The sequence below is a fragment of the Chiloscyllium plagiosum genome, unplaced genomic scaffold (assembly GCF_037043375.1).
Source record: "Chiloscyllium plagiosum isolate Xiang-an unplaced genomic scaffold, Cpla_swu_hap1 HiC_scaffold_12, whole genome shotgun sequence".
Taxonomy (NCBI): Eukaryota; Metazoa; Chordata; class Chondrichthyes; order Orectolobiformes; family Hemiscylliidae; genus Chiloscyllium; species Chiloscyllium plagiosum.
In genome coordinates, this window is record NW_028270150.1 from 22,813,018 (window position 1) to 22,835,438 (window position 22,421).

At 42.6% G+C, this 22,421-nt stretch overlaps 1 protein-coding gene across 5 annotated transcripts in view; it reads left to right on the top strand.

Moving 5' to 3' along the window:
• The window catches only part of LOC122555394 (cell adhesion molecule DSCAM), a 706,376-nt gene that overhangs the window by 569,718 nt on the left and 114,237 nt on the right, over positions 1-22,421 (top strand). For all 5 annotated transcript variants that reach the window (XM_087992496.1, XM_043701363.2, XM_087992497.1 and 2 more), the window contains 4 exons: positions 1,199-1,269; positions 4,007-4,247; positions 9,852-9,998; positions 11,406-11,561. In XM_087992496.1, coding sequence (XP_087848622.1) covers positions 1,199-1,269; positions 4,007-4,247; positions 9,852-9,998; positions 11,406-11,561 — 615 coding nt within the window. The remainder of the gene's footprint in view (positions 1-1,198; positions 1,270-4,006; positions 4,248-9,851; positions 9,999-11,405; positions 11,562-22,421) is intronic.

The window sequence follows — 22,421 nt, forward strand, 5'->3', positions numbered from 1 at the left end:
GGGGGAGTTAAAGTGTTCAGCCACAGGGCGGTTGGGTTGGTTGGTGCGGGTGTGCGGGTGTCACTGGCCTCCTCCATCGCCAGACTATGGCAACATGACGCCTGGAGGAAGAGCACCTCATCTTCCACCTAGGAACACTCCAACCACAAGGGATGAATGCAGATTTCTCCAGCTTCCTCATTTCACCTCCCCCCACCTTATCTCAGTCCCAACCCTCGGACTCAGCACCGCCTTCTTGACCTGCAATCTTCTTCCCAACCTGTCCGCCCCCACCCCCTCTCCAGCCTATCACCATCATCTTAACCTCCTTCCACCTATCGCATTCCCAACGCCCCTCCCCCAAGTCCATCCTCCCTACCTTTTATCTTAGCCTGCTTGGCACAACCCTCTCAATCCTGAAGAAGGGCTTAGGCCTAAACCGTCGATTCTCCTGCTCCTTGGATGCTGCCTGACCTGCTGCGCTTTTCCAGCAACACATTTTTCAGCTCAGATTCTAACAGCCAATAAGCCTCTGCAGTATCAGGAGTGCAAGCAGTCGATCCAGGGTCTTAAAGCCAATGTATGAAAGTGACTGGTAAGAAAAGACCAATTGGTTCAGCAAAGCTGCCCCACTCGCATAAATTCATCCTGTCTAGGCAGCCGAGACTGAATTAATCAATTTGTTCGATCAATAGTCTGAGGTTCAACTGTTGCTCATTCAAGCAATTGGGTTGTGGTGGGTTTTCCCATTCTTCACTGCTCTAGTGCAAGATATGCAGGTGGGACGCCCTGAGTGCCCCATTGCTTGAGAAAGCACCAGCCTGGATAAATGTGCACAATGCGTAGTAGTAGTTGCCATTGTACTAGAGCGGTAATCATAGGGCTACTCTCTCATTACAGAGAGATGACTGTTGGTGGTTTACCACACATCAGACAATGGGCAAGGTCGAGAGATAGGACCTTCGTGGTAACCTCAGCCTGTGTGGGAATTGAACCCATTCTGTTGGCATCACCTTGCATCACAAGCCAAACAACTCAGCTAAGTGGTCAACTGAGTGGGGTGTACACAGTGCAGTGTGAAGAACAAACTGAAGATCAATTCACCCGGATGTATTTGCTTCCCTGTTTGGTTGCTTTTTACGTTGCCCTTACTTCTGTATTCCTCCAAAACAATGTAGCTGATCCTTCTCGCATTTTTATTCTCCAACTCTGTCTTTAGCCCCTGATGGCCCACCTATCGATGTTGTGCTGGAATCTCTATCCTCTCAGTGTATCAGAGTGACATGGAAGGTAAATCATTTGCATGTAACTAATACTCTAACTCATTAGTTCTTGCACTTGTGGTCAAATGTTTTTGGTTTTGCATTATTTGAACTGATCTCTAAAGGAACTGTCTTAAAGACTGTTGATTAATAATAGCATATTTATAATTTGGGTTAAGATTTGCGAATGCAAAATGCTATGTTCCGTTTTTAGCTGAGCACTTGTGGATTTTCGTTGTTCCACTAAAATGCCATAGATACAGTGGACTGATCCATGCACTACAAATAGGATAAAAGTTTGACTTATCCAGGGAATACTACACATACTCTTCAGCAAGTGGAACCAATTGCTTTATGCTTATTCACCCATGTAACAGTGCTTGGTGGTCACACACTGTCCTTACATCACAATATATGAGATAGCACTGTGAATTATTATGTGATCTTACACCTCAGTAGGCACTCACCTCGTGTTGGGATTAAGGTCATTTCGAGGACTGATTGCAATAATTTGTACTATATATATATGTATATGTATATAAATTGTGTTGTTTCCTTACTTAAGGACAATTTGTAGAAAAACTGGGGCCATTTGTGGAAAATCACTGACATTGAAAATTGCAAATAAAATTGAGATTGTAACCATCTTATGCCATACTGGTTGTTACTCAAGCCAGTATGATCTGTTATGTGATTACAGCATTAAGGTTGTACAGTGAGGGCAATTATTTTATACAGTTGGATTTACTAGTACTTTGATTATATCACAGTATATCCCAGAAGAAGGAAGCAGCCATTTTTTTCAATTTTTTCTCTCCAGATTTAAAGCTTTCCTGAACCCTATTTATTTTCAGATCTTTTCCATAGTTCACTCTCTGTTTGCATATCATTCTTTTTGTTACATAATATAACATATACCTGGATGTTATAAACAACTATTTAAACTGAACTCCTACCTCTGTTCTGTCTTCTGTCTGTGCTATAAGTACATGTTTGGCAAAGTAAATGTAATGTAGTGGTGAATTTGTGTCAGTAGAATGTATGAGTAAATAGAATCCTTCTAGCATGGAAGAAGGCCACTTGCTGGAAATGTGTTGCTGGAAAAGCGCAGCAGGTCAGGCAGCATCCAGGGAACAGGAGAATCGACGTTTCGGGCATAAGCCCTTCTTCAGGAAGGGCTTATGCCCGAAACGTCGATTCTCCTGTTCCCTGGATGCTGCCTGACCTGCTGCGCTTTTCCAGCAACACATTTCCAGCTCTGATCTCCAGCATCTGCAGACCTCACTTTCTCCTCAAAGAAGGCCACTTGGCCCATCGAGTCTACACCAACCCTCTGAAAAGCATCCCAACCAGACCCACCCCACATTTCCCATGGCTAATCCACCTAGCCTGCACATCCCTGTGATACTATGGCAATTTAGCATGTCCAATCGAGCTAATTTATACATCATCAGACTGTGGGGGGAAACCCACGTAGATATAGGGAGAATGTGCAAACTCCACACAGTCAGTTGTCCAAGGGTGGAATCAAACCTGAGTCCCTGGTGCTATGTGGTGGCAGTGCTAACCACTGACCCACCGTGCCATCCTAAATATGACTGTGTGCATGAAAATGTACGAATTAGTGCATAGCTAGGAAATAACTGTGATAGAAATATGTGTGTGTGTAGAGAGAGAGAGTTACCGGTGAGGGCTATGCTGCTGTAGTTGTGTAAATATGGAGATAGGTTCCTTTAACTTTATACTTTCCTGATAATCTGACTGATTTGCTCGTCCACTCTACCAATTTGCTATTAAGTGGAGAAGGTAAAAATATTCTGTTTATATAATTGCAAACATTTCTATCGAGGTCATCATGGTATTGTCCGTTCTCCGATGTGTTCTTGTGAATGTCTATCTAAATGTAATCATGTCCTATTATTTTATTAAGTAATCACCATCAATTGAATCTGACAGACTGTCACACACTTCTCACACATGTATTGTTTTTACTGAGTTATTTTTGTGCCAGATTCAGAAGCTTTCAAAGCCAGTGAAGTTACAGTAAGGTCTAATATTGCTTTCTCAGTACAAAAGTTGATTTTTGGTTTACTTACTGCTACATTTTTGGCAGAGCAGGTTGATAGAAAAGCTGAACTGTCAGGTGTAGTTTTGAAAATTAATTTTGTGATGCAAATGTCAACACATTTTGGAATTGGTTTCTTCCCCTTCTTCAGTTTTAATTTTCCGAGACATCCTTCCAATATCAGGATTTAGAATGTGAGTCATGGAAAACTGACCAATTCTTCAGTTTATGGCAATTAATTACAGACAATGCATAGCATTGACAGCTATATAATTAACACCCCCCCCCCCCCCCCCCCCCGCTCTGCCTTATTGATGTGTGTTAAGCCATTCTTAGAGAACAGCTCTAACTGTTTCTATCTGACTTTCCCTACTCACTGAGTGACTTGAGTGAATTTGCCAATTTTGACCAGTGACCTCCATCCATTCGGAGGTCTGAGGGAGTGCTGCACTATCAAAGGTGCTGTCTTTCAGCTGCATCTTTGAAACTTGGCCCTGACTATTCCCTCAGCTGGATGTAAGGTAACCCAACATGGCATTGTTGGCAAATAAAGGAGGGGATTTCTCTCCTCCACAATCCAATTCAAATATTTATCCCTCAACCCAATATTCCTCAGAAGAGGAAACATTTGTTTGCTCAGTTATCGGTTTTATGCATGGAAAAGGATGTACTCTTTTCTTCATCCCTGCCATTTCCTCAGGCTCCAAAGAAGCACTTGCAAAATGGACTAATCCGTGGCTATCAAATTGGTTATCGGGAGTACAGCACTGGTGGCAACTACCAGTTTAACATCATCAGTATGGAGACAACTGGCGACAGTGAGCTGTACACACTGGACAACCTGAAAAAGTTCACGCAGTATGGAGTGGTGGTGCAGGCTTGTAACCGTGCGGGCACGGGACCCTCCTCGCAGGAAATCATTGCAACAACGTTGGAGGATGGTAGGTTAACAATTAGATCGCAGGTTAGACTGAGACAGAAGGCCTCACAGTTGTGATAGCAAACCAGATATGACACTGAGCCCCTGAAAGAGGCTATTAGGACAAAGCAGTCATGGGGGTTGCGTTGTCATGGAGGGACAATTGGTGACAGGGAAGGAATTTAGGGAAGGAATTGCAGAGCTCTAACTCTGGGAAGCTCATGCTGTACCCAGCAGTGGCATAATGCTGGAAATCAATGTTATCTCAAGAACAACATTCCCTCTCAGCTGTGCAGCCACAGGGCCAATGGGAAGCTCCATGGTTGCTGATTAGCATTCCAGAGAATGACTGCCCCTTCTAGAAGGCGTGATTACACACACAGACCTTGGAGGTCAGCACAGCAGGAAAAAAAATATTACCGGGAATGTTGCTCCAGAGGCCAGAATTGGAGGGTAGTTGAGTTTTGGGGAGCATTTTAAGAACTGGAGCAAACAGGCAAATGAATTAGGAGTAGAGTGGGCTATTTAGCCCCTGGAGCCTCCTCCACCATTCATTAAGATTATGTCTGATCTAATTATGGGCCCGGCTCACATTTATGCATACCTCTCGTTAACCTGGTTAGTCAAAAATCTATCTCTCTCGGCCTTAGAATTATTCAGTGACTCTTCCCTCACCTGTCCTCATTGGTTTCTGAGGGAGGGAGTTTCAAATACCCTCTCAAGAAAAAAGGAAAATCGTCCTCATCTCCATCTTAAATGGGAACCCTATTTTTAAACAATGCCAGAGATACAGAGGGTTGAGGCCAAGGAGAGATTTGAAAGTAAGGATGAAAGTTTGGAAATCAAGACAAGGTCAAACGGGAACCTAGGACAGGGAGAGGAGAAAGTCTGATGAAGGAGGGCGGGTAGTAGAGTTTTGAATGTCCTGAAGTTCACAGAGGCTGGAAGGTGAGGGTTTGGTCAGGGTAGTAAAGGCATGGGTAAGAGATTCAGATCAGTGGACATAGGGTCAAAGATCCTTTGTCAAGGTCTTCCTTGCACAACGCATCAGAAAGCCTTTCTTGGTAAATTGAAAAGCCAATCTCCATGACCCAGTGAAGATTCGGCAAGTTTGAGTTTTCTAATAATTCTTCTCATGGGGTTTGGATAGCAACAGCACACCTGCCAGGTGTTGCCCTGCTGTCCTCAAGAGTGAGAAACCAGAGTTCAGCTCGAAGCTTGCAAGCTCCTGGTAAATCCAGATGGTGAACACGAAGCTCACGGCAAAAAGAAATTCAAGAGTAATTTTCATTGTAAACCAAATTGTACATTTTCAGGAAACATTTGGGTCTTTCCTAAACAATTCCCTGCTTCATTTTTCCCTTCATTTTATCTTCTCACTACATAAACTTCAACCCAACTTCATACCATCAATATCTTCAGTTATCTCCTTACTTATTCAAGCTGTCCCTATTTGTCTCCACCCCAGCTAAAACCATCAAGTTGGTATTGGTATAATTTAAACATTTGAAAGGCATCTGGATGGGTATATAAATAGGAAGGGTTTAGAGGGGTAAGGAACACATGCTGACAAATGGGACTAGATTTATTTAGGACATCTGTTTGACATGGATATGTTGGACTGAATGGTCTGTTTCTGTGCTGTATATCTCTATGACTCTATGAATTCAACCCAGCACACTCCTTCACCCGCACACACTTAAATAACCAGGTCATACTGTTCTTCACACCCAAGTGTCACTCTTGGCTATCACTTTGTCTTCCTTCCCTTCTATATTTTCACCCTTTAATTTCATCCTGCCCTTTGACTTCATCCCTCTCTCTTTTGCTACTTCTAGATTGTCATTCTTTTTCCCTTCATACAGTCATATAACATGGAAACAGACTGTTCAGCCCAGCCAGCCAATCCATGTCGAGCATATTCCCAAACGAAACTAGTCCCACCTGTCTGCTCCTGGCCCATTTCCCTCCAAACCTTCTTTATTCCCATATTTATCTAAGTGTCTTTTGAACATTGTAACTGTGCCCATATCACCACTTCCTCAGGACGTTCATTCATTCAAGGGATGAGGGGATTGCTGTTGTCACTCTGTTGATGTCCAGTTCTCTTGAGGAAGTGGTAGTGAGCTGCTACTGAGCACTACTGAATAGTTTAGTAGAACATTTCAGAGAGCAGACAAATTCCAAATTAATTGTTGTGGGCTCAGAATTACCCACAGGCTGGATTGGTAAGCAGATTTCCATCATGGAAAGGTTTACTTCAATAATCAGAATTATTTTTTTCATGACAATCTTGTTGTTGACTGGCCAGCACTACCATGAATAGCTTTTCATCCAGATTTACTCAATTGAATTTAAATTCACCAGCTGCCATGATGGGACTTGAACTCATGCCTTCAGGTTATGAGTCAAATAACAGAATCACTGTGCCACCATACCCTTAGCAGCTTTTGCCTATTCATTATTTAACTTCTTGCTTCCCCTCTGCCTCCTCTCTTTCTCTTTCTATCTCCATATCTATTCACCTGCTACACTTAAGCTTTCAATCCATCATTATGTTATTCTTATCAATCTCTCTTTCCTATTTCTCCATCATTCTATTATTCTGTCTTTATGTTTTTCACTTCCTTGACCTCTTCATTCCTTTCACTCTTTTAGCTTGTCCCTTTTCCCTGAGACTTCCCATTTTTTGGCCCCTCCCTCTCTTCCATCATTTTCCTTCTCTTTATCTTCATTTCCTTCCTCTATCTCCCTTCGTTCTGCTCCTCCATCTTCCAATTCTCATGTTAATTAGAGTCATAGAGTCATAGAGATGTACAGCGTGGAAACAGACCCTTTGGTCCAACTCTTCCATGCCGACCAGATATCCCAACCTAATCTTGTCCTATTTACCAGCACTTGGCCCATATCCCTCTAAATGCTTCCTATTCATATACCCATCCAGGTGCCTTTTGAATCTTGTGATTGTACCAGCCTCTACAATTTCCTCTGGCAGCTCATTCCATATACAGACCACATTCTGCATGAAAAAGTTGTCCTTTAGGTCCCTTTTAAATTTTTCCCACTTCACCTTAAACCGCGCCCTCTAGTTCTGGGCTCCCCTACCCTGAGGAAAAGACCTTGACCATTTACTCTATCCATGCCCCTAATGATTGAATAAATTTCTTTAGGGTCACCCCTCAGACACTCGAGGGAAAATAACCCCAAACTATTCAGCCTCTCCCTATGGCTCAAACCCTCCAATCTTGATAATACCCTTGTAAATCTTTTCAGAAACTTTTCAAGTTTCACAACACCTTTCCTATATTGCAGTGATTTAAGTGCCAGAGATAGAAATTTTTACCCCACCTTATGTGAAACCACCACTGATGAGTAGGACTGGCCAAAAGGGCAAGAGAGTGAGTCTTCACAGATGTTACTCCCCATAAGAAAATTGAATGCTCAAAGTGTTACGTCATGCTTAAAAATCACACAATACCAGGTTATAGCCCAACAGATTTATTTGAAAATACAACCTTTCGGAGTGCTGCTCATTAGTCAGGTAGCTAGTGGGTCTGAATGCATGGAACATTGAATTTGTAAGAAAAAGCCCAGAGTGTCATACAACTGATGCAATGTATTAGACAAAACTAGTTGGCTGTTAAGTCTCTAATCACTTAGAATGGTGAGTCAGGTTTCAATTGATAAATATGTAAATCCCAGAGTTTAACTTAAGGTTTTATATTTTAAAAAGGTGACATCTCAACTTAGACAATGCATTAAAGGTGTGAGGTTAGAGTCTGTCTTGTCCCATCCTGGAGTCAGACTTATTATTTCCAAAGTAGGAATTTAAAAGTGTCACATTGACTGCCTATAAATTATGTGCCTTTTGAACAAAATAAAATGTATCTGCAAATACAAATCTGCAAATGGAAATTAACCTCATAGGCTTAAATGAGTGTGTGAGAGGAAGAGGGGAGAGGGAGAGAGTGTGTGGTCACCTGTAGTGTGACATGAACCAGAGTGCTGTCACATAGGAGAAGAATTAGTTAAGTAATAGCAAACCAGGGTTTTTAAAGTTTGATGGTATTTTAGGAGCAACAAAAAGTCTGAGGTAGGTACTGTGCTCCTAGCTTTGAAAACCTGAGAAAGGATAAAATAAAAGGTTGTGGCTTTGTCACAATGAGGAAGAACGCTTGAATCTTAAGAGAATCAAATGTGGGGTGTACAGATATTATATAAGGTGAAAGAGGGAGAACATGTGAAAGTGGAATTAGTTTCACATTTCACTCACAGAAATGAAGGGATGACGATGTTATTAATTGGCTTGCAATATTCCTTAACTTGCCAGAATTCTCTGTTTAAGCAGCCTGAGTACATTGAGAGAAGATACTTCTGCCTTCCTACAGTGCCCTCAGCTGGTCAGACAGCAAACAGTATATTCAGTTGAAATGTAAAGAAATGGGACAGATAAAAATGATAAATAGGTGAAGGATTCGAAATTGTTTAATCTTAACCTTTTGCAAATCATAGGATAAAACTAGTCTTTGATATGTTTGCTTGGAATCACTCCAGCAAAACTTTATTTCAGATTTTAACCCACTCATAACCCTTTCAATTGGACAGAGTCAACATTGAGCCTCTACTGAATCTAACAGGGAGGTAGGTCCAGGAGATGTTTTACTCCAACACTCCCCAACTGAACAGAATCTGCCTACCCATCTACTTCTCCTCATCTCCATATCGACACAACATTTCTCATGTTATATACATCTTGCCAGCCTCCTGTATGGACAGGTTGATCTCCAACCACAGGCCTATGTCAAGGAAGAACCTTGAGACTTTATCCTGAAAATTGCAGGCATAAGATTGCATAATGACATGATGGGTTTTTTTTTTAATCTGTTTTCATCTATCTTTCCATCTAATGCACAACAAATGAGTTCTTCAACATGATTTTCTTGACTCACTCTTGGAATATGAGCAAGACCAACATTTATTGTGTGTCCCCAGTTAGCCTTCAGAAATTATTGATAACCTTTCTTCTGGAAGAGCTGATGGCCTTGGAGAAACGGTGCATCCTGAATGGTCTGTCTGTTTGTCACATGTTGATAGCTCTGAGCTAGGCTACGTCAGAAAACAGTTAACAGCCAATCACATTGGCATGGGAGTCAGAAGTCACCCTTAAGGGTACCCTTAAAATACAATCAAGGATTATAAGGTAACCATGTTTAGAAATAAAATGAAACACATTTGGTATCTTTGGGTATTATAATGGGTGGCACGGTGGTTAGCACTGCTGCCTCCCAGCGCCAGAGACTGACTGTGTGGAGTTTGCACGTTCTCCCCGTGTCTGCGTGGGTTTCCTCCGGGTGCTCCGGTTTCCTCCCACAGTCCAAAGATGTGCAGGTCAGGTGAATTGGCCATGCTAAATTGCCCATAGTTTTAGGTAAGGGGTAAATGTAGGGATATGGGTGGGTTGCGCTTCGGCGGGTCGGTGTGGACTTGTTGGGCTGAAGGGCCTGTTTCCACACTGTAATGTAATCTAATCTAATCTTTCAATCATGTTTCCTGCACTAAAATGACATTTTTGCAGGATTTCACATCTGTGCCTTTTATTTCGTTTTTTTTTCTCTCTTATGACAAGTGCCCAGCCGACCACCAGACAATGTCCAAGCCAATGCCATATCTCCGGAAGCCATTTCACTGTCTTGGTCGATGCCACCAAAAGAGGCGCTGAATGGGATTCTCCAAGGATACAGAGTTATTTACTGGGCGAATCTCCCAGATGGAGGTAAGTATGTTGCAGTGAGTTATGGATAATGAAAGCAGTCCCTGACATTCAGCAACACAACATCAGCTTCCTTGCTTCTATCTATTTCTGATAGTGTGGCTGATCAGGAAAGGAGAGCCAAGGTAAAGTATATTTGCCATTATCAATTAGAGTCATAGAGCCATACAGCACTGAAACAGACCTTTCGGTCCAATTCATCCATGCCAACCAGGTACCCTAAATTGAATTACTCCCATTTTGACTGCATTTGACCATATCCCTCTAAACCTTCCCTATCATTTACCTGTCCAAATGTCTTTTAAATGCTGTAACTGCCTCTACCACTTCCGCTGGCAGCTCATTCCATACACGCACCAACCTCTGCGGTTAGTGACCAAGTTGCCTCTCAGGTCCTTTTTAAATCTTTCCCTTCTCACCTTAAATCTATGCCTTCTAGTGTTGGACTCCCCTACCCTCAGGAAAAGACCTTGGCTATTCACCTTATCTATGCCCCTCATGATTTTATAAACCTCTACAAGGTTCCTCTCAGCTTCCAATGGTCCAGTGAGAAAAGCCCCAGCCTGTCCACCCTCGCCTTATAACTCAAACCCTCCACTCTCAGTAACATCTTTGAAAATATTTCTTTCACCCTTACCAGTTTAATAACATCCTTCCTATAGCAGGGAGACCAGAATTGTACAGAGTACTCTAAATGTGGCCTTAGCAATGTCTTGTGCATTAATAACCTGACGTCCCAACGCCCGTAATCCGTCTTCTGACCAATGAAGGCAAGCATGCCAAATGCCTTCTTCACCATCCTGTCTAATGGGACGCCACACTTTCAAGGAACCATAACGTCATTGAAATTTCGAGGTCAGAAGTCACACAACACCAGGTTATAGTCCAGCAGGTTTATTTGAAATCACAAGCGTTCAGAGTGCTGCTCCTTCATCAGGTGAAGTCACCTGACAAAGGAACAATGCTCTGATAGCTTGTTTCAAATGATGGTGGGCTCCTCTGGGGCAGGAAGGCTTTGTAGACACAAGGAAGCCCCTATGATTTGATTCCCTGTGGTTTTACCGTCATGGATTTCTGCCATTTCGGAAACTGGACAAATTTAATTTCTGATTGATAACTCAGGTTTCCAAAGCGCCACTTAAAAAGACAGGAGCAGATGCTCCAGTATCTAAATCAGACAATAATTCTTCCTGTGAGAATGCAGACCATCAGTGAACTTGTCTGACGGCAGCTCACAGTTGAGGCGTGGCATGTGATATTCATATTCCAGCAGGTGGCGCTGCAGCAGGAAAGGGAACCTGGACTGACGTTCCCACTCCTTGGTCATTGACCTCCTGTCTGCCTTCTGAGTGTGTTAACATGTACGATTGCCCAATTCAACATTTGCTCTTCTCCTTTCCTTTCTGTCAGAGCTGGGAGAGATTAGAAATGTCACAACCACCCAAGTTACGCTGGAGCTTGACGGACTCGAGAAGTTCACCAACTACAGTATACAGGTGCTGGCATTCACCCGGGCAGGAGACGGAGTCAGGAGCGAGCAGATCTTTACACGTACCAAGGAGGATGGTAGGTTAATGATAATGATGCTCCAAACATCCAAACATACAAAATGGGGAGAAGCAGGTCATTCAGCCCCTTCAGCATGGTGCTGTCCCCAAAAGAGAAAACATCTTTCTCATGTCAACCTGGTCAGGACCATCCACGATCTTCCAAACTTCAATCAAGTTGCCCCTCAGTGTTTTGAACTCCAGTGAAAACAAGCCCAACTGAAGCTCATAATACAACTCACTCACTCGAGATGTTATTCTAGTAATCTTCCTCTGCATTACCTCCAGCTAATCATTTCTGAAATGTTTGTTCAACCCTATTTCATAAAGTCCTATGTACAATGCAGCATTCTGCAGCTTCCCCCAATTCCAACAAATGGTAAGACCTTAATTAAATCAGGATTGTACAATGACACCAATTACAAAGCTAAACGTCCACCTCTTAAGACCAACTGAAAGTCCATTCATATTGGAGTTGTGAGGTCATTAGCTGGTGGTATCCATTAGTGTACTCCACACAGTTTGAGTGCCTCCATTGTCGAAATATATTTTCTTCTAAAATTGTGGAGGTTCGTGGTGGTAAAGGGAACTCCCTCCATTTCAGCTATTCTATGTCTGCATTAATTAACTGTCAAGTCTGAGCTTCATCGACTCTGCCTTATTATAGTGCTGACTGTCCGAGCTACCAGCGTGTTATAATGGTTTGACAAATAAACTTTGGGTGGGATCACTGCCATCAATCTTTCTTGTTCTAGTGTAAGTTATGGATTTTATGTGAGGAAGGATGCCCACAAAAAAGCCTGCAGCAGTTGGTAGGAGCGGTCATAGCTTAGTGGTATCGTTACTAGACGATTAATCTAGGGGCCATAACGCTCTGGGACTATGGGTTCAAATCCTGCCATGGTGGAATTTGAATCCAATACCAATGGGATTAAGAGTCATAAAATGCCTGTGAAAATGTTGTCAGAAGAAGCCCATGTTGTTCACCAATGCCCTTTAGGGAAGGAAACTGTTGTACTTACCTGGTCTAACCTGCATGTGACTCTCGAACCCAGCAATGTGGTTGACTCCATACTACCCTCTGGGCAATTAGAGAAAGATAATAAATCCTGGCCAGTGATGCTCAGGTCTTGTAAATGAGTAAAACAAATGTCAACCTTGATAAAAAGTAAATAGGTTTAATTGGTAATATTTATTACCTAATTACATTACGTCTCAGATGCATGATTGCCTCTTGTAGGATATCAGGTTCAATGTAAGTATAAGGATGTATTATTGCTTTTGAAATGTTCTGATACACAACTTAGAGACAAATGAACAATCACAGCTATGGCAATGCTACATGGTTACCTCCTCCCAGGAACTGTCTTTTATAACCCAAGCTTATCTCATGATATCAGTTAACTTTTTTATTGGTTTGCACAGAACAGAAAAACACAGTGAGACAAAACAGCCTCCAATACCAATCCAAAGGTATGAACACTGACAGTCAGTTGCCCAGGATAGTCAGTCAAGATAGTCTCCACATGAGGGGTGAAGAATTGAATGTTGGGCAGCCCCTCACCCATTTTGACTCTTTCTGCCTATTGTGGCCCTATTTCCTCCTGAAAAAGAGAGAGGGAGGTGCGTGAATGTGGGTGGGGCTGCTGTTAGTGTTGGTGGAGGTGTTTGTGAGCAGGTCGTCATCACAGAGGCCATGCAGGGTGAGTGGTTTCAGGGGTTGGGATGAGGGTGACAATGAGTGAGGGAAGACGTTGTAGGCATTAGTGTGAGTGATAGAGCACAAGCCTTGGTGAGAGGTGGGTACAGTAGCAAAGATAGAAAGAGTAGAAGTCGTCAAGACAAGATGGTGGCATTTAGGCCAGCAGAATAGAAATGATCTATAACCATTGAAAAGGCCCCCTTCCCCCTTTTCCAACTTTCTGTCCTTTTTTTAGAATCCCTGCAGTGTGGAAACAGCCCATTTGGCCCAACAACTCCACAGCAACCCTCTGAAGAATAACACACCCAGACCCATTCTTCTACATTTACTCCTGACTAATGCACATAACTTGCACATCCCTGAACACTATGGGCTATTTAATATGACCAATTTACTTAATCTGCACATCTTTGGACTGTGGGAGGAAAACAGGGAGAATGTGCAAACTCCACACAGACAGTCGCCCGAGGCCGGAATCTAACCTGGGTCCCTGGCACTATGAGGCAGCAGTGCTTAGCCACCGTGCCACAGTGCCATCCATCAATTAGTTAACTTTCTCCATCCATGCTAATATACTACCTCCAACATCATGGGCTGTTATAACTTTACCTTTTGTGAGATATCTTGTCAAACTCCCTCTTGAAGTCCAAATGCAACGCATCTACTGGTTCCCCTTTATCCACACTAGTTGCAACTTCCTCAAAAGAGTCAGAGACAATTTCCTTTTCATGAAGCCATGCTAACTCTTTTTGATTAGACTATGAATTTCCAAATATTCTGCGATTGCTTTCTTGATAATGGATTCCAATCCTTTTCCAACAATCGATGTTAGGCTAATCAATATGTAGTTATCTGCTTTTTGCTTCCTTCTCTTTTTGACTAGGGTTATCACATTGGCAGTTTTCCAATCCTCTGGAACATCTTCAGAACCCAATGATTTTTGGAAAATTGTAACCAATGCATCCACTATCTCTGTAGCTACCTCTTTTAGAATCCTGAAATGCAAGCCATCAGGGTTACAGGACCTATCTACCTTTAACCCCATTAGTTTGTCTAATACTACCTCTCTAATGGTGATTCCTTCTCAAAACATTTATGAAAAATATCTGTAAAACTCCTCTGCCATTCCCTTGTTCCCGTTAACTTCTCCCTAGATTCATTTTTTAAGGGAGCAGTGTTCACTTTGACCTCTATGTTGAAAGAAGATCTTTTTGCCAGTTTTTTCTTTATTTTCCTGGCCAATTTGCCTTGATAGTTTATTTTCTTTGTCATATCTTTTCAGCCCTCCTTTGCTGGATTCTGAATTTATTAAACTGCCTGGGGCTATCATTGATTTTTGCCTCCTCATGTTCTTTATGTTTCAATTTCATAAGTTTCATAACTTCCTCGGGTAGCCATGATTAGTTTATCCCTCTCTTGGAATCATTCCTCCTTACTGGGATGTATTTTTGTTCAGAGACATGAACTATATCCTTAACTATCTGCTTGCTTGCTGTCATTCCTGCTAATTTATCTGCACAGTTCTCTCTTAATTTTACCTTTTCATCTTTTTTTTCTACCTTTGATCCTATTTCCTGTTTTTTTCTCTGAAGTTTGCACACTCTTTCCCTTTCTGTCGCACTCTGGTTATTATTATTATTACCTAACTAGTGTCTTGCTGTGCCACCATATCATTTTGCTTTATAATATCTCCTCTCTATTGAGGTTAAAATGTTCTCTAGCGCCCTGGTTATAGGATTCAGTGGACCACTGGTCCTATCATGGTTCAAGCAAATCCTGCCCCAACAGAACAGCTCCTTTCTACTCAGTACTGGTCCTCAAGCTCCATATACAGAAACCCATTTCTCTCGCACCAATCTTTGAGGCGCACATTTGACTTTATTTGCCTTATGCCAGTTTGCCTGTGGCTCAGGGAATAATTCCAAGATTATTGCTTTGAAGGGTCTGCTTTCTAATTTGTTTCCTAACTGTTTCTTTGAGCAGAATCTCCCTTTGAGCCCTGTCAACGTCATTGGTACCAACGTGAGTGATGATGATAGAATCCCTTTCCTCCCACTCTAAGTTGCTGTCTAGCCCTAAGGAGGTATCCTTAATCCTGGCACCAGGCAGGCAACACAGTCTTTGGGATTCATGACCACGGCTGCAGACAACAGTATCTATTCCTGTCACTTGAATGGCTCCCTCAACCACAATGCCATGGCATCCTCACTGTAGTTCCCTACTCCTGCTTGCACCGGATTATACCTTGGCTTAAAGAGTTAATTTATAAGGGCAGCTTTTATAGCAGCTTGAGTTCTCTTGTGCATAGAACATTTAATAGGCAATCTAAAAAAAAGATGTTGGAAAGATTGAAAAGAATTGATAGGTTAAATAGTGATATCTTATATCCTCTGGCAAGGGATAGAATCTTAAAATTAGAGCGAAGCCATTCACGGTTGATATCAGGAAGTGCTTTGATTAGATTACTTACAGTGCGGAAACAGGCTCTTCGGCCCAACAAGTCCACACCGCCCCGCCGAAGCGCAACCCACCCATACCCCTACATTTACCCCTTACCTAACACTACGGGCAATTTAGCATGGCCAATTCACCTGACCTGCACATCTTTGGACTGTGGGAGGAAACTGGAGCACCCGGAGGAAACCTACGCAGACACGGGGAGAATGTGCAAACTCCACACAGTCAGTCGCCTGAGGCGGGAATTGAACCCAGGTCTCTGGCGCTGTGAGGCAGCAGTGCTAACCACTGTGCCACCGTGCCGCCCACTTGTTTGAAACGTGTTGGAAATCTGAAGCTCTCTCATTAAGAGATCAAACTATTTAATGATAGATCACAGAAGGGGGCCAGTTTGGCCCATCAAGCCCTTAAAGTATCCCTGGTAGCGCTCCCCAATTAATTCCACAGCCTTGATCTTTCCCCATAGCCTTCTGAAAGCTCCTCCTTCAAGAATGTGTCCAATTCCCTTTTGAGTTTTACAATTTGAATCTGAATCCACCCCCTTTTCAGGGTAATACATTCTGCATTATAATAAGTCTGTGTAAAACGAAAATCTTTCCTCTGTTATTCTTCTAGCTCCTTATCAATCACCTTAAATATATATTTTCTGGCTTCTGACCCTTCTGCCACCTGGAAACAGTTCCTCTATAGTTCCTCCCATTGATTATTGATTATTATATATGTGTACCTTTTCTTAGCTTTCACTGCTGTAAGGAAAGCACGCCTCACTTCTTCAGTTTTCTCACATTATTGAAGTCCCTCATCCCCGAGATCAATACGTTTTTGTTAAGGAAGCATATTCATAATGATGAAACTAAGAAAAACAAAATGTGTAAGATGGCACAATTGAATAGATTGGTGAAACTGGTTTAAGAAACTGAAGGGCCCACACCTATTCTGATGTTTCTAGTCCAGTACTTAATGCCTCAGCAATTATAATAGTTGCATCATACACTTTTATCTATGTAGTAATTTTATTTCCAAACAAGATACCAATCGAGTGATTTAAATGGTGTCTATGCCAACTGAATGAAATCTATCTATAGAATTCCTGCAGTTTGGAAGCAGGCCATTTGAGTCCATACCACCCCTCTGAAGAGCATCCCAACCCTCCACACTATGTCTGTAACCCAGCATTTCCCATTGCTAATCTACCTAGCCGACACATCTTTGGACTGTGGGAGGAAACCAAAGTGTCCAGAGGAAACCCATACAGACACAGGGAGAATGTAAAAACTACACATAGACAATTACACAAGGCTGGAATTGAATCCAGGTCTCTGGCATTGTGAGGCAACTGTGCTAATCACTCGGCCACTGTGCCACCCTAGACATAGGATAAAGTAAGAGAGTCATTTCTAAAACTGCCTTTGTAAAACTGTCCTTAAATTAAGATGAAGATATTATCACAAACTCTGAAGTTACACTGTAGTCAGGGGCCTAGTTTTGGATAATTTAACAAACACTAATCCTAGGGTACTTGTGTCAAAGCAGCTCCAACAGTTCAGCACTCTCTTAATACCACAATTAGTCTGCATTATAAACAAACCCGAACCACTGATAGTAGAAGATGGTGTATTTGATATTCTACCATTGAGTGCTTTAAGTATTGATGGGATTCATGGCTTTCTCTGCCCCATTTCCTCATGTGTACATGTAGGACAAAAGAGGCAAGCCTCTGAAAATTTATAGACAGAGTTAAGCCATTTCTTTTGAAGTGTTTGTGTGGATGTTAGTTGTCTAATGCTCATTTCCCTCACTCCATCTCTATCACAACATATCTTTCTATTTCTTTCTCCCTTGTGTATTTATCAAATTTACATTTTATATGTATTCAGATATCTGTGCCATTTTCTCCAATTACACCCTGTTTGTGAGTTCCATACTTGTCAAGATTAGAGTGGTGCTGGAAAAGCACAGCAGGTCAGGCAGCATCCGAGGAGCAGGAAAATCAACATTTCGGGCAAAAGCCCTTGATGAAGGGCTTTTGCCAAGTTCCACACTTATACCATCCTCCAGGTAAAGATGTTCTTTTGAGTTTCCAATTAGAATTTGTCCAGTAATTATTTGACATTTATGAGCTCCTTTCTTGTGAAATCCCCCAAAAATAGAAGCATATTCAAGTCAAACCCATCCAATCATACGTTGAAAGACTATTTAGATTAGTTCTTAAAGTTAACGTTTAAAATATTTAGGTTCCCTCTTAATATTTCACAAACGAGTCCTCAAACTGATCAAACCATCACTAATGCAATAAATTCAATAATTGCATATATTCTTTTTTATTGCATATGTTATTAGGGTTACTTGTGAGATTCAGGGTTAGTGACACCTCTTCTGTAATTATGAGGTACGTCATTTCAAAATACACACATTTTCTCTTGTGCCATAATGTGACAAAACATCCAATGCCCTGGAAGCAGGATTAGAGTGAATTTGCAGGATTTTAGATGATATAACAATCCATAACCAATGTTCAAAACAGCATCAATGATCAGTGGTTTGCACTATTTGATGATGATGAGTTTGGGAAGGTTGTGTGACAGGGTGGCTAAGGAATTTAGCACTGGCCAGTCATTACCAGGGGCAGTTGATAGTTCTGACTACAACACTTATATGGAATAAGAGCTAGTCCTTTTATAAGAGCCAGGATTCTGGGTGGCTACAGACTGGTAGCCATTGAAAGTTAACACCACCAATAGATTGATTCCCTCATCTAATCTATTGGCAGTGTTAACTTTCAATGGCTACCAGTCTGGTTTACCAGGAAGGGAGAACACCAATTTTTTTTAATGTAAGAATACATCCCAAAGTGTTATAAAACAAGATGGAGCAGTGGTGAGCTCTGCTGCATCACAGCACCAGGGACCTGGATTTGATTCCAACTTTGGGTGACTGTCTGTTGTGGCGTTTGCCCTTTCTCCCCAAGTCTGCATGGGTTTCCTTCGGTTTCCTTCCACAGTCCAAGGATGTGCAGGCTAGGTGGATTGGCCGTGCTAAATAGTGTCCGGGGGATGTTTAGGTTAGGTGAGTTAGTCATGGGAAGTGGAGGGTTACAGGGAATAAGGCTTGGGGCTGGGGGGGGTGGGGTGTGGAGTGGGAGATGCGCCTCGGTGGAAAGCTCTCTGGAGGGTCAGTGTGGTCTCACTGGGACTGCTTTCACACTGTAGGGATTCTATGATTCTGGGATGTTACAATGAACCACAGGAGGAAACTTTAGGACAGATGACCAAAATTATAAATGTAGGGTCTTGAGGAGTTTCTGAAAATAAAAGTGCGAGAACATGATGGAAAGCTTAGGGCCCATGCATGACCACTGAATAGCAACTGATTAAAATGCTTTATGGAGCATAGGTGTTTGGATTAACAAAATGGCATCAAATGTTCTGAAGACACTGGGCTGGATGTTTGCGACTGTGTCAAATTTCCGGAGATTTCCTGACTCAGCAGAACCGTCTGCTCAGGGGAAGTGGAAATGGGATATATTCAGAAAAATACGGAGGCAGACCAGGGCCAGAGGTAGGGCTAGGTATCTCCTGAGGGATAAAACGAGACCACAGATACAGGTGAAGGACGAGGCTAGAAAAACTTGAGGCAGAGGAGCGACCAAAGATATTGTGCAGCGAGAGGAGGAAGGGAAGGGGTGAAAGAGGACATGAGAGAGGAAAGAGGGAGGCATCGAGCTGTGTTAAAGGAAAAAGCAAGGTTTCAAAGGAGGTTTGGGAAAAAGGAAGGCTCACCCTATCAGGAAAAATGGGATCTGTTGGACCACTTCCATGGAATGGGGCAGCCCATCCCTAGTTACCTTTTAACTGAATGGCTTGAATTTCAGAGGCAAGCACATTACTCAACCCTGGAGCCTGTTACACGGGTAACAGACCTAGGTAAGAAAACAGATTTCCTTCCCCAAAACCTCAAATGAGTCTTTTTAGCAATTGTTCATGGTTTCATGGTCACTATTAGTGAGACTGGCTTCTAATTCCGGAATTTAGAATTTTAGATTTTATGAATTGCATTTAAATTCCACAAGGTGGCATAGTGCGGTTTGAATCTGTCCCCAGAGCAGTGGTTTGGTTCTCGGGATTACTAGACAGTGATGTTAATGCACCGATACTGTCTCCACGTCTGGGTTTCCCCACCCCCACCCTGACCATTTTTAAAGTTCTCTGGAATCAGTTCGACTCCATAAATATCCAGTCCCCCCTCACATTCTGGAGTTAACCTTAAGGGGTGCATTCTCTGTGACCAACAGGCCAGTGAGTATCAGTGAGCTAATTAACTAAGATACCATTGTGTCCAAATCTACTATTGCCCCTAGTTAGCATAATGCCAAAGTCAAAACGTATGGTGCTGGAAAACACACAGCAGGTCAGGCAGCATTTGAGGACCAGGAGAGTCAGCATTTAGGGCATCATGCCAAAGTGGTCAATAGATAGCAATCACGAATGGCCTGAACACAAAACAGAATCTCAGTTAAAGATCTTTGTTTGACCTCAACCTGACAGGGGCAAAATCTCCAACACTGACGTGGGACCAAACGTCTGAACTTCATGGGATGCCTCAATTCAAATGGCTGTCAACAATTCGAAGTACATTGTGCCCGAAATAACTCACCAGAAGCCAATATCCTGTCAGCAAATCACCCTTTAATTACATGTGCATAGTCACCGTCCAGCTTCCTCAGAGCCAGCTCTCAGAGTGACCAAAGCCTCTGACACTTCTGTTTATATCTGTCAGCCAGGGCTTCCTGATTGTACCAGATTAACCAAAACATGTGGTGCTGGAAAAGCACAGCCTGTCAGGCAGCATCCAAGGAGCAGGAGACTCGATGTTTTGAGCATGAGCTCTTCATCGACTCCCCTGCTCCTCGGAAGCTGCCTGACCGGCTGTGCTTTTCCAGCACCACACTTTTCAACTCCGATCTCCAGCATCTGTAGTCCTCACTTCCTCCCTCTATCAGATTAAGAGCCCCAATCAGGGAACTCATTATCTATGAGGGTCACCTGGCTGACCTCGTTACAATCACTATAGTGCCATTTTAAGGAAGATATGGAAAGCATCCAATTTAATGTCTCATTCTATTTGATAGTACATTGCCTTTGATAACAAATAAATCTTTATGCAGACCACTTCAGCACTTTGATCAAAAATATGGCCAATGTTATGAAAGTCTAAGGAGATAGCCTCTGGATAAACTAGCCTTCGCATTTCCATTCAGTGCAGCATACAAACTTATTCAGACCTTTAAAAAAAAATTGGTTGAAACTCAAAAGGAAGGTGATAAATAAGTTATAAAAAAAGTCTCATCATCTTGCTGTGTGAGTGATCGATCGCGAATTAATGAGAGGTTTTGATATTCACTGTCTGAGTCAGCATTCAGCCAGTCGTACCCTCCTGGGATGTTCCCTTCTGCAGATGAGGTCAGGATTGATTGGGTGTGTATTTCTTCATGAGATTGTTTAATCGATTTCTTCCTCCAGGTTTCGAAGAGCTGAGGTAAATAACTTTCATGCCACTGTTTGTCAGATTCGCATTTAACTTTTGGTTGCCATCAAGTTTGAAAAAGTAAAAGAAATGTTTCTGAATGTGTTGTACCCAGTCTGCTAATGTGCCATGTTGCCTTGCAGTAGCCCTTGGACAAGCTAAAGTTCACTTCACTTCAACCCCTGACTCCTCAGCATTTATACTGAGTCAGCACGATGGCTGTGACTGCCTCTTGCCCTGTACCACATCAATTAGTATCAAACAGGGGAAAGTGCAATCACCAATAGTGCTCTGGGGACAGTTTTAGAGGTGGATGGTTTGCATAGTGGTAATATCGTACTAATGCCACTGTCCAGAAACTGGTTATCTGGGCGCTTAGGTGAAAATACAGCCAGGACAGATGATGGAATTTGAATTTGGTAGTAAGTCTGGAATTGAAAGCTAACTTCAAAGATGTTTCCACAAATCTGTCAATAATTGCTGTAAAAAACCCATCTGGATTGTTAATGTGCTTTAGGGAAATTAACCTGGTATGCTTGGCCCTCGTGTGACTCCCATCCGACAGTAATTGACTCTTCAGCGCAATCTTGAAATGGCCAGCAAGCCGCTCAGCTCAAACACAATTAGAGAGGGTCAGGAAATGGATGTCAGCATCACATGAAAAAATAATGAAGGTAAAAGCTGAAGAAAAAGGTCTCAGGTAGTATTCTTCTTCTGATCTTGGGTGACTGTCTGTGTGGAGTTTGCACATTCTCCCCGTATGTGCGTGGGTTTCCTCAGAGTGCTCTGGTTTCCTCCCACAGTCCAAAGATGTGCAGGTCAGGTGAATTGGCCATGCTAAATTGTCCGTAGTGTTAAGTTTGTTAGTCAGAGGGAAATGGGTCTGGGTGGGTTACTCTTCGGAGGGTCGGTGTGGACTGGTTGGGCCGAAGGGCCTGTTTCCACACTGTAGGGAATCTAATCACCCTCTAGTCAGCTCTTCTGTGCGTACATGCAGGAGTGTGGACTTAAGATGGCACTTACCTGCCCCTCAGTGATGTCCTCAGCAGAAGTGGGGACAATTTCCACATCTTGCTGGATGCCTTGGAGCTCTACTTGTTCAACATGTCCTGCAACCTCTCCACTGCTGCTGTCTTGCCAACCTGCTCATCCAATATTCAGTATTGAATGAGTCATTATTTCCTTCAGTTAAACGCA